The following is a 13,196-nucleotide window of genomic DNA, read 5'->3' on the forward strand; positions in this document are numbered from 1 at the left end:
CAACTAATATTTTCATTTCAGATAATTGGTAATGACTGATTTTGAGAGTTTTATTTTATGTTTTATAATGTTGGGGTTCATCACATAGCTTTGTGCATGCTAGGCTACTGAGCTGTATCCCCAACTGCTGTTGCTTATTTTAGTACCCATAGGCTCATGGTAGCACAATTCACACACAGAGTATAATATTTATAGGGACATATGATTGTGTTCAAATTAAGCTGATTTATATACAGGAGTAACTATGTAACACCCAAACCACTTAATAAATAGTTCACATTGATAATTTCCCTTTATGCAGAAATGAATTTATGAATAAGATATATAACCAAAGAGCCAAACAATGTGTCCAAAAAAGGTAACATTAAATAGTTAATGTTGGTAACATTAATTTATTCTTAGTTGATAATTCTCCACATGTTCATCTTGAGAATAAAACTAGAATAGGAATTTTAATCAGAGAGGTTTTGAGCTATTCAAAATAAGTCAAACTAATTCTTCTGTGTACATAATAAGAGATCAATTTATTTTCAGGGAGAAATTTTATCTAGTATAAATGTATACCACAAGTTAAAACAAACACAAACAAACAAACAAAAAAGCAAAGATACTAGAGCAAACCATTTTGTTATTGAATTATATTTTGGAAAACTGGAGAAGGGGGCACTATCTTTGTTCATTCCAAAATAGCGATCCTCTTCCAGGGGACACAGACGTGTTTTGCAGTCAGTTCTTTGAGAATAGTCCCCTTAGTTTTGTAGATGCTTAACTCTTTGCAACTTAATGTCTATATATTAAAGGCATTATGGTTGCTTAGATCAGTGCTAGGACTGAGAAGAAAGTAGACAAAATATAGCACAACTTGCATTCACAAATATCAGTCCAGCTGCATCCAGATGTATGGATAAACTATTATTTGCTCACCAAATGACAGGCTTCTGTTACAGGTACAATTCGGCCACTAGAGAATATAGAATAGAGAGGTAGATGCGAGTTCCTTGCAACTTGTTTAAGATACCTTCAGTTTACTGACATTTTCATTGCAAAATTAGCAGGGGAAGTTGGGCTCTTCCTTTGCTTTCCTTAATGGCGTTAGTTTCCAGACTTTTATTGTGGACATTACTGGTAAGTGGTTTCTGTGTGGTAATGTTAGGGAGTATAAGAAAATGTGGGGTCTGGTCATTGAAATACTTTGTCCATAAGATAAGATAAAAATAATAACCACCTAGCCAAATGGCTACCAATGAAATCATAGATGCATCTTCTACAGATCTACTCTGCTATGCATTTCTGAGCTCATGTGTCCATTTAGAGCTCATTTTAACTCTTGACCAATAAACAGACCACTCCTCTGAGAGTCGTACCCATCCGACGTCTTTCCTTCCCCCATTGCCTTGAGTCCTATGTCTTGACAAACCCAGCACAAGGTGAAATGGTTGACTGTCTCCTTTTCCTTCCTTGTTCTGTTAAACTTATTTTCAGTTCTTGGAAACAGAAAATTGCATGCCCCCTTTTCCTGTTTTTTTTTTCTCTTTTTATTTTTTATTTTTGCATTTTCTTTCCCTAAATGCTTCATCTCCCTACCCCTCCTGCAGTGAACCTAATGTCCTCGATGACTCCCAGGGCCTGGCCGCCGAGGGCAGCCTCTCTAGGTACAGTGTCAAAGCTACCTGTCTATTGGTGTCTGTGCTGGGAAACTAGCTGTTCCCTGTCACCTCTGTCTCTCTGTCTCCTCCGTCTTCTATTGCCCGTCTCGGTATATCTTTTCATTCCTCGCCCGTTGTTGTTCATGAACTCACGAGCCTGGAAGTCAAAGGTGTAGCAAACCCTCCTTCTTTACAGGTTCAGAGATCACAAATAGTCTAAAAACCTCAATTAAAACAACAGCAACAACAGAATTCTCTATGAGGCATGGCTAATGGACGTCTAAAATATTTGCTATACCAAGGGCTAAGGGTGTAGTTCCATGGTAAAGCATGTGTTTAACATGTACTAGACTCTGGGTCCAATACCCAACACTTCCTGCAAAGTTTATTATACCAAACATTAAATTGCTCCCACCTAATCATTCGTGTCCACACTGATGTTCATTGAGAATTGCCTTTGGGGGACCTTTTGAGAATAACTCCCTCTCAGGGAGCCCCTGTCCTCAACCAAGTCAGATTTTCTAGCTAATACCACAGATGGTAAGAAAGCAGTGATGTTGTGAGGATAGCAATGTCACTGTAGCTGGTGTGGTTGCTTCTCCTTGCTACATGCTACTTGACATGTTGCTACTGTAGCCTGTTCAAGCACACATAAAGAATATTGCTTCTAGCACAAAGAGGACTTGAAAACTTGCCACGAAAACTCAAATGCAAACTTTTCTGGATGAGTAGTGAGAGAAGTAACACAATGGAGACATTATTCCTAGACTATTTGCTTAAGCCTCCAGAAAGGGGTACTGCACCTTTAACACTCAGATAAACCACGTCAAACATTCCTAATCTTGTGCTGTTGATTGACACCTCTCAACTAATCCTCATTAGGGGCAATGCTTCTTGTCCATCACTAGAGTGTCTCTGTCCCATGTCAAGAGAAAGCAGTCCCAGGGCTGCATTCTAGAGTGAGTACAATATCCTTGTGTTTATTGCTTTATCACAAAGATGAGGAAATGTTGAGAGGCCGTTCCTGTGAAAGGTCTTTTGTTTTCTTTGCATCTTGTTTGGATTTCACATTTTCTTCTGCAACTGAAAATGGGAAATTTAGTCCATCATCAGGTCGATTTTTTTTTAACTGGATTCATAACTCATGACATTCATTTGTGTTTGCGAGCCCTTGATTGGACAGATTAGTCTCTTACTGGTAAATGTGCAAGTCCTGCACTGTCCAACCTTAATTAGCAGGAGTTGTAGGACAAAGCATATTGAGAAACAAGGTTCTGGAGAAGGTTTTCCTTAACCATTCGCAGTGTCTGCAGAGCTTTCAACGTCTAGGAGGGGCAGCGATGCTTTGAAAGATGTAATTGTTCAATGCTTAAAGTTGCATATGGAAACCTTAACTTTAGAAGGCAGGATCAGGGGCTCATTAAGGGTAGAAAGCATTAGTCAGGCTTTGATTTCAATAGCTTTGTGCTGAGAGCATTCTAATTAGTCCAGATTCTGCTTCTGCTAATGTAAGCCACTGTCCAGTGTGTTCAAGAGGAGACAGGGGCAGAGTTTGTTTTTATTAATTCTCCAAAGGACTTGGCCTCCTCTAGCGAGCTGAGGATTCAAACTGGAGCTATTGAGCTGATTCAGTCTACGCTGCATCCAGTGCACAGGGAGAAAGCTCTGTGCTAGGTTCGAGGGCGAGTTCAGAGCCAGAGTCAGAGAGCTCGCTCATCTTCGGAGGAATCAATCATGTCAGCATTTTGATGAGTATCTTAAACCAGCTGCTGTTGGTCTGTTGTTGTTGCTCTTGCTCTTCCCCTCTGGTCCTTGGTGTTAGTCACCAAGCGCAGCCATCGTCAGTAAGAAATGTGAACAAATTGCTGTGGGTTCTGAAACAATTTCATTAATGTGGCGGCGTCCCCCCAGCCAGGAGCACATCCATCTCTGCTATATGCTGCATGGCATTGTGTCAGCAAGCTCTCTTTGGAGCAGAGGAAATCTAGGCATTTACTAAAGAGGGGATTTTATGAAATGGCACGTTTTTAGATATTTTGTTGGTAGGCTTTCTTACTTTTCTGCACAAGAATTCGTTAGGCACATGATTAAAATCCAAAACTAGAGAGGCAGTAACCATGTGAATTACATTTAACGCACACTCTGGTATTTAGGATCTGATGTACACTCAACATTATCCTCAAGAATATCTAACCCAAGCTAACTGGGAGGCAAAGCAGAAGGAGTGTAGTAGCCCTGCCAAGCCCACCCCCTTATTTAGTGGTTTAACATGTTTAGGAGTTTGCTTCTGACAGGTCACTTGTCTTAGACAAAAGAGGCAAGTTGGACTGAGTAGTCAGGGTAAGGAAGAGACCAAGCTAACCAGATAAGTGGATGGGAACTCAAAAAAAAATTTTTTTACACACCAATTGGAAACTTCCACTAAATTGCACAAATGCATTCCCTTTAAAGACCCAGTTACCAAATTGCCTATCAGAAACATTGTTTTCTGTCTGGTTCCATTTCTTAAAATTTCCATTGGGAATTAATATCGAAGTGAAAATTCCACGGAAGATTTTTTTCTTCTCTGGAGAACCCTGCTCTACACAATATAAAAGCTCATTGTAGACGCTCCTCAAACACACACATGGGCATATTTTACCTCTGGAATAATAGAGATCTAGAGAAGTTGAAGTCCTTCAGGCTGGATGTTTATAGTTGAGAACTGGATTTTGTTTAGACATGTTAGGATAGTTTAAAAGTAGGAGTTGATGGTGAACTCTTGATTTAAAAAGAAATTGTCATGCCATTTTATTCTCACAAAAATTAAGAATGCAGTCCACGTTTGAGCAGAACTGTAGTCCAGATGAGATAACAACCTATGTAGTATAACCCACCTCATGCTCATACGTAGCTATAAAGGCATGAAACCTTCCCAGGTCCTATTCAAGTACAAGGAAGATTCCACCAACCTGCAATGTAGCTGAAAAGACAGGGCCAAGACATGCACTGCGACACACAGATGTGCTCTTTGCCATTGCTAAGTCGCTTCTCCCAAGATGTCTAAAATCCAGTTATTCCCTACAATCTGATCTGAGCTTCTGTAGCACTTAAAATATATTTTCTTGGGTGTTCTGAAGGTTATATAAACTTTAAACAACGATTGTTTTGCAAAGGGGAAGAGTAAGCTTAGGCCTTCTGCTTGCTTCCTTGCGGTCTGCCTGTTGCTCCTTTAGCATTACTTGATGAGAGTTCCCATCACAAGGCAGTCACTCAGTAGAGATGGCCGTGCCACATATCTTATGTCCCACTTCTAGAGTCCTAGAACCAAATTAAAGCTGAAGCCAAAAGTACAGAAAGAAGCAATAAAAGCACACCGATTTAATACCTTGGGAGTGTTATCATCTGTTGCTTCTGCTTAACTTTTTATTTAAGTGATATGCTGCAATACATGGTTTACTTTTTATAATTTAATTACCCTGATATTACTGAATGGCTCCTTGTTTACATATCTCTTATTTAAAGAAATACTCTCCGGCATATTAGGAAGCATACAAATACGTAAACACTTCTAGACAGACCATCATGCTGTAACTATAAAAAGAGGTAATCTTTGTCAGAATCATTTTCCTAATATTACCTAAATTTCCCTATGTTATAAATTATTTCTTTGTATTATAAATGACAACTAGTTTTTGAAGACTATTTAAATCATGACTCTACTGTGCCCTGTTTGAATTTTCTTTTCTAAAATCTGGATCTTACTATCATTTGCCAAAGTGATATTTTCAACAACTCAGAAACACAGGGAGAAGGAAAAGTGTGCCAGCATGGGCCTAGTCAAGGAGCCTTGGCTCTAGAGAGGCTGCAGCAGGTAGATGGCACATTCCAGATGCCAGCTGTGGTAACAGACGGAGACCATGCCCATCTATAACAAAAGACTGCTTACTTATGCATTGCAAGATGTTAGTTTACATCTGGAAAGTTTGGTCTTGGTTGTGCTGGAGGCAGCACTTCCATTTAATCCAAGCACTCCTGAGGCAGAGGGATCTTGGAGTTTGAGACTGGTCTACAAAGCTAATTCCATGACAGCCAGGGCTACACACACACACACACACACATACACACACACACACACACACACACTTGTTTCTAAATAAATTTAGAAATTTTTATTAGCTTTGATACTTATTGTTCTACCCTGTTTGGTTAGGACATAGAAATCAACTGCCATTCTTACAATTAAAGCTTTCAAGAATTCAGGATTCTGTATAGGATAAACCTTTTAGCATTTGATCTACTGCTCTGACAAACCTTGACCTCATTTCAACTTCTCAGTTATTTTTCATAACTATCATATATGAGATAGATATTTCAGTTGCCTACTGAAGTACTTGTAAAATGTTGAGAGTATCCAATAAAATGGAATAGCTCCCTGATGAGGAAACTAATTTTGATTATTCCAGTTCTGGCAGACTCTGGATGGGACTACCTCAAAAATTTAAAATAGAAAACAGAACATAATACAGAAAGGCTCTTAGCACAAAGAGTTTGGCTTTCTCCTGGTTCCAACAAATAGCTGAAATGTTATATTACATGAAGAACATAATCTAAATTGAAGGTAATTTTTATATATAGTTCCAGTTCAAAATAAACTCCAAGAAATGAAAATTTTCCTACATTACATTGATAGTTAGCTTTTTAGCTGTTTATTATTTATATGACTTAATTCATTGCTGTGGCAAATACAAATGTCAGCATCATATTTCTAAGGCAAGTATAACTTATTGCCTGAGATGTGTTCCAGAAACATGTTCTGTAATTTCATCTTTGCTGTATGCATTCCTATATTATTCCCATAGAACAGCTGATTTCTAGAGAAACTTGATAGACTTTTCAGCTATAAGCTTCTCTGTCCATAGAGAAATGTTGAGGCTCACGATCTTCCTCATGGAATAACCATCATGAAATTACTGTTATGTTTTAACATTTAACTTTCCAAGTAATATGGTTTTCTTTTTTTTCCTTTTCTTGCACCATTTTTTCCTCACAATCTCAGATTTCTAAATAAAGATGAGACAAGAGGACTGCCTCCTAGTCATTTTCTCTGTCCAACTATTTACAAAATGTATTACCTAGTTCCTGTTAGTATCCTAGAAGCAATAAACTCATTACGAACAGCAAATGTAAAACAAGAAAGCATGCTATTTATGCCACTCTCCATACACAAACCATTTCCCATCAACTAACTTCTTTTCTCTACCCTAATGGGAGGTAGTTGGTAAGTATCACCTCCCTTTATGGCCAAGGGAACTGAGGTAACATCTAGATGTCAATGAAGAATCCATTCCAATGGTAGCTTTGCTTGGTATTGGAAGAAATGTGTTTCTACTTGTGTGCATATATGTGCTTTCCAACTTAACAGATACATGTTAAAATGGATAATTAATAAGGAGATGTCATTTCAGACATGCTAGCAACATAGTCTGAATTGATTATCAGAATGTGCTGCACTGTTTCTTTAGCGTAGATGTCTTTCACACGTGCTACAAAGTCATAAAGATAATGTACATCAATCCTTTGAGCTTGATCTTTGGGGAAGCAAAGAAATTTTAAATACCTCCTTTTTTGGTATTCTTTGAAGAGTTTTGTGTTGCATACATCAGTCAGATGCTGTAATCATATCCCTATTTTATAGAAAGTTTAGCAGATCTGATTGAAAATCATTGCTCTTTCTTCTAGTGAAAACATGAGTTGGACTTTAAATAAATGGTAGCTTTGACTACACCAACATGAGAAGCATCTGAATGCCCATCTTGCTGCTCATTTCTTTTACTAAAAGTGCAATGAAGTATTTATATAGCACATGATAAAAATAGGAATGTGTAGATATAATCATTTTCTTTTTTTCTGGACAGTTGCTGACTGGGTTCCTCTGTGGAATGTTTTACCCTAGCAATATCTGTAGATGACTCTCCTTTTGCAAAGATGTTATTTAACCATAAATCAATTAATCACATTGACATCAACCACAGAATTCAATCATCTGGGCACAGTGTTATCTCTCTTTTCATTCTCTCTTCCATTGTAGATCTCTATAATACATGCATGGAGAATGAAAAAGGATCACGGCCCATCTCAGGATGTTCAGACTCACCCAACACTAAAGCAGCAGACCCTGCCAGAAGTCATTTTTGCTTATAAGAGACACACATACACAGTAAATTTGGGAGGAGCAGACTATTCCTTTTGTCAGCTGCACACTTTGCTGGAGCGCAGCTAATTGAGTTGTCCTGACAGTTCACTTTGCCAGCCTTTTAAGCCTACAATAACTTTCAAATGTATTTAAATTTTCTGCCCACGTGACTACTGATTTGCTGAGCTGTCACAGAGACTTCAGGCTGCAAACATGTGTTGAATGTGTCCCTTCACCCAAATGGATTCTGTGTCTGATGTGTTCAATATTTGTCCATCTTATTTTCATTTAAATTGGAAGTTTTGAAACAGGTGTTCCCATCCGTGTGACAGAATTGTTTGTGTGTATTTGTGCCAGTGTTTCCATTCCCCTTGGAAAAAAAAATTGAGATTAGAATATGACATGCTAAGCCTTTTGATGGCTCCCAAACCAGGGGTGTTATTGAACCAGTGTCCTGCTGAATGATAGACACAGCATCAGCCATTGAAAACAGAATCTCAATTTTGAGAGCTTGGGGCTACAAGGCCTTGTCTTCCTTTCCAAGCCTACAAAAAAAAAAAAAAAAAAAAAAAAAAAAAAAAAAAAAAAAAAAACCCTACCCCAGGGACTCTTTCCCAACCATCCTTCAAAGATAATGGTATCTTTGAAGTGACTGTTCCATATAAGTGGTTTTGGCTAACACTCATCAAAGAATGGTCCTCTGCACTGTCTCCATGGTAGACTAATGCTGTCGATGCTTGGCAGGGTGGCAAGTATACAGAGTGAACCCGGACAGCAGAACGTCCTCCTACAGCAGCCACTGGGGAGGAAGAGGGGCCTGAGGCAGGTAAGAAGACCCCGAAGTGCTTAGAGAGTCATCTTGGATGGTAGAAGAGCCACGTGCTTGCTAATGTTTATTAAGATTACAATTGGTCTTCTAGCCTGAAATAAGCAGTGTACAACAGCCTTAAACATGGTAAGTTCTTGGGCAAGCTGGGCACATGAGGATTCTATTTCCAATGCGAAGCTGTTGTTCTGAGAAGCTGACTTTTTGCTAAGGGACATGGGGCTTATAATGGGTCTTCTTGTTCTCCATTTGGCAAGCTTCTTTCACTGCCAAACTCACTGGCAGAGCTTGAGCTTGCTGTTACACAGTTCACCGGACATCTTCTTTTACAGAGAGACAAAGACAGGTCCTTCCTTACTCTGAGACCCGGATTTAATTTAATACTGAAACAGAAGATTTTTTTTTTCCAGCTGGGTGCTGTAGTGCATACCCACATTCCCACATTAGGAGGCTGAGGGACGGGGGTTGGGAGTTTAATGCCAGCCTTGGGTCACACGGAGTTAATAGCCAGCCTGAGAGTGGTAGTAGAGGACTGGTTTCCTTAGATGAGACTCCTCTGTTTCTCAGCAGCTTCTCCTTCCCCTTCTGCTCCCTTCTTCCTTCTCCCCCTCACACCTCTCTCTTCTCATCTCTTATTTCTCAATTTCCAGATAGGGTTTCACTATATAGTCCAAGCTGGTGTCACAGGCAATCCTCCTGCCTCACGTTCCCGAGTACTAGAATTCCAGGTGCACCCACCTTTCCTGGCTCACATATTATTTTGTAAATAAAAATCTGAGTGAAGTTCTGCCTGATGTATCTGTGGGTGCTTCTTGAGTCTAATGTTTTACTAGAGGCTTAGGTTTCTTAATGTATCACTCTGAGAGTCGAGATATGTTCAGCGATAGCTTCTGGTATGCAAAAATCAGGCATTGGGTGTTATTTATGGTTTCCTAGCCACTGAAATTCTCAAATTTGGCATTTCACATCCATTAATGTTCCAAGGCTACAGGAAGGAACATGTAGGACAGCTGAGTCAGAGTCACCTGACCCCACTGTGTCTCTTGTTCCCAGACAGTTGGACTTTCTTGCAGTTTTTATCTATTTTTCTTCAGCTAAGACGCCCTCTCCTGTCAAGGCAGAAGACTCAAACTGAACCCAGAAACCGCCATGGAGCTCGACTGTCCACCACTCGCAGGAGCATTCAACCTAAAACAAAACCATCTGGTGAGCGAGACCTCTTGGGTTCCCTCTGATCCTGCAGAAACTGAGCTGACGCAACAAGCTCCCCTTTAGAGAGGTCTTAGGATAAGTATCGTAGGAAACTTTACTGCTTTTTTTTTCTTCTCATCTTTCCCAACCTCTCCCCATTCTCAGTGAATCTAGGTAAATGGAAGAACCCAAGGTAAATTGTTAATATTCTGAACTTGAATATAAAACAAAAGGTTGTAGTTTTCCTACTCAACCCAGGAACTCGAAGACTCTGTCTTCATAAAGACAAAGGCACAGAGAATAACTCTTTCGGCTTTTTAGTTGTAGGACCATCGCTAGGAGGGTCATTATGATAAGTTAACCTTTGCTAATCGTATTTTAGGACACTCGTGTAGAAATGATTTTTCTCTCTTCACTCCTATTCTATATAAGAAGGTGAAATCAAAATACATAAAATGGTCCTACTGGATCTCACTTATTGCAAACCAGCAATGTCTTTATGATGAATCACTAGTTCATGCCATTATTAAGTAGTCAACTCTCTCCTACCTATTGGTTTGCCTCTTACTTACAGTTGATCAGAAGCGATCTGTGACATTCATTGAGGCTCAGCCAGAGCCAACAGCTGCCCCAACAGACATATTTCCTGCCACGGGCCAACCACAGAGCTGCAGCCCAGGCCGAGCTAGGAAGCCAGAAGGAACAGAGAAGCCAGTGCTCACATCCTCCCCCGCCATTATCATTGCAGATCTTCATAGCCTGTCTCCCAAGCAGGTGAGGGCACTGCAGAGACAGTCAAGACCTGTTCCCTGAATCCTTATTTGCAGGAAACATTTAGATATGCACATTTCTTCCAAATAATTAAGTTTGTTTCTGTAACATCTTATTGCCCAAACAGATACTATTTTTGCCATGGTGAAAAAGAAAATCTAAATAAAGTGTTTATTCAACAATGTATTGATAATTAAGTAAAAACCAAGAGAAGTCTTAGTGCAAAACATAAAAAGAAATTATTTATCAGCTGGAATAATCATTGATAACAGAAATTTGATATGTAGTTGAAGTGTTTTTCAATTACAGCAAATGAAGTTACTAGCATCAATGGAGTCTTTACATAGTTTTCTGTGTCCTAAAGATCAGACGGACTTAAAACTTTTCCCCCATTGTTTTAATATTATTTTCTTGTGCTTATATAAATAAATTTCCATAAGTATCATATTCTGATGTAATATTTTTAAAACCTAAATGGTAATATTAATATACACATTTGCATAGTCTTTTATAGTTAAAAAGAAGTGTAACACATCACTTGAATTGGTTCATTTTTATAGTCTAAAAGCATGTTTCCTCTCCCCCCCCAAAAAAAACCCAAACACTATGTCAAAGGGTAGAAAACCAATGCTTTGAAAGCCTATGACATAGCCTGAAATTCACCTTTGATTTCTTGTCCAGTTAGAGCCATACTGAAGTTTTTATGTTCTTTTCTGGTACCCATCCTACTTGTCCATGATATTATGATCCTTTTGATCACAGAGTGAGCCCCTTCTTGCTGAAGAAGGAGAAAAAAAGGAGGACGAAGAAATACAAGGTGCCACAGCTCACTGCCCCCTCTCCACTCAACTGTCAGACCCAGATGACTTCACTGGCCTTGAAACATCCAGCCTCCTACAGCATGGAGACACTGTCCTTCATATCAGTGAGGAGAATGGCATGGAGAATCCCCTACTGTCCAGCCAGTTCACTTTCACTCCTCCTGAGCTGGGAGAGACAGACTCAGCACTAGATGAGTCCCACGTTTAGTTCTGTATCGCAGGAGCTCTGCACTCTACAGAAGACTGCTGACGATAGAATGCTTCTGATGAAAATTATTAATTCTAAAACAGCACTTTATAGCCTGTGGGTGGCATTAAGTCTGAGTGCATTTTGCTGCCAAAACTCCTAATGTTTCAGAAACATCTTAAAAATCAATAGCTAAAAGTCTTTAGTTGTGTGAAGACTGTAACAGGGAAGAACAAAGGGAAGAGTCATCTCGCTGCACATTGTGTATAGCTTGCTTTGAGCAGTTAAGAATATACTACTACAGACAGTTAAGAATATTTAATATTACTGCCCTCATAATACTGATAAGTTCTAAAAGGGAATACAGTCTCTTAAGATACATTATACATCTCACAACAATGTTTATTTTTGTAGTTTCAAAATTTTACATTAGGTGGCTATATGTATAGAAATTTACATATAAACAACCAGCAAGAAAAATAATTAGAAACTAAACTATAAATCCTGCAGCCATTTTTGTTTGGGTCAATAATATAGCTGGTTATTTAAAAAAAAAGTACTATTTTTAGAGCCGTGGACTTTTCAAAATTTATTTTTTAACTGTCCTTTCATTACATCCTATAAATCAAAACTCTAATGCCACATATCATTCCATTTCATATCTACTGTATTAGACAGAGAATATCTAGAATCTCAGATATGATTCTGAACTAATAACATAGACAGCTATACAATTATGAAAAAGCTAAATGTAAATAGTGTTGCTTGAAAGAGATGGCATTCCTAATTCTACCCATGATGACATCACCGTTCTGATTAGGACCCACTGGGAAAGAGGATTGCTTTCCCTTGCTGTCCTTGTGCCTGCCCCTGAGGGCGTTCAAACATTAAAGTTAAGTTGTTAGAACTAGATCAGAAATTAACTTTTTCTTAGTTGTCAAATATTCTATGATCCTTAGGAGATCACAGTTAATGAAGGAAAGTCAGAGTAATCAATTTCTTTATAGACTCAGACTGCTTGTATATATTACAAATAGGGCTTTAACTTGAAGTGCAGTTACTTCAAAAAAATAAAAAAAAGAATAAAATTTGAAAGGCTTGTCAGGCCAGTACTTAGTCGATTATTGAAGGGCTGGACATCATGCAGTTCATAAACATTTTTCAAAAGTTTAGCAGTTTACATTAGAGAAATGTAACTACTAAACATTGACAAAAATCCCATAACATACCTACATCGATGTGTGTGTGTGTGTGTGTGTGTGTGTGTGCGTATGTGTGTATGTTAGTCTTCATGTAGAAGTTAAACAGAGGTTTTGATTATGTTGAGATGAGTTTAAAATATATTCTATATGCTTAAATATTGACTATGTTGGCTATGAAATGTATACTATAAAGAAAATACCTATAAACCCATACAAATAATAAAGGAAACGATTTTTATGTTAGAATTATTTATTAAATAAGCACAGTGACTTATAAAATCAAATATATTTTGGGGCTATGATCCCATTCACCATGAGAATGAAAGGTAATCTATAAGTTAACTAGGATAAAATTTAAAATCCCCCAGGTCAAAAAA

General features: G+C 38.5%; 1 protein-coding gene across 9 annotated transcripts in view; it reads left to right on the forward strand.

The window, feature by feature from the left end:
• Unc80 (unc-80 homolog, NALCN channel complex subunit) overlaps positions 1–12,590 on the forward strand; it is a 196,319-nt gene extending 183,729 nt beyond the window's left edge. For 6 of the 9 annotated variants that reach the window (XM_021162288.2, XM_021162282.2, XM_029478005.1 and 3 more), the window contains 5 exons: positions 1,596–1,652; positions 8,566–8,647; positions 9,742–9,853; positions 10,413–10,612; positions 11,372–12,590. In XM_021162288.2, the coding sequence (XP_021017947.1) occupies positions 1,596–1,652; positions 8,566–8,647; positions 9,742–9,853; positions 10,413–10,612; positions 11,372–11,638 (718 nt within the window). In that variant the 3' untranslated portion in view covers positions 11,639–12,590. The remainder of the gene's footprint in view (positions 1–1,595; positions 1,653–8,565; positions 8,648–9,741; positions 9,854–10,412; positions 10,613–11,371) is intronic. The other 3 variants (XM_029478013.1, XM_021162296.2, XM_029478037.1) reach the window with 2 other exon arrangements.
• The last annotated feature ends 606 nt before the right edge of the window (positions 12,591–13,196 follow it).

Source organism: Mus caroli, chromosome 1 (genome assembly GCF_900094665.2).
Source record: "Mus caroli chromosome 1, CAROLI_EIJ_v1.1, whole genome shotgun sequence".
Taxonomy (NCBI): domain Eukaryota; kingdom Metazoa; phylum Chordata; class Mammalia; order Rodentia; family Muridae; genus Mus; species Mus caroli.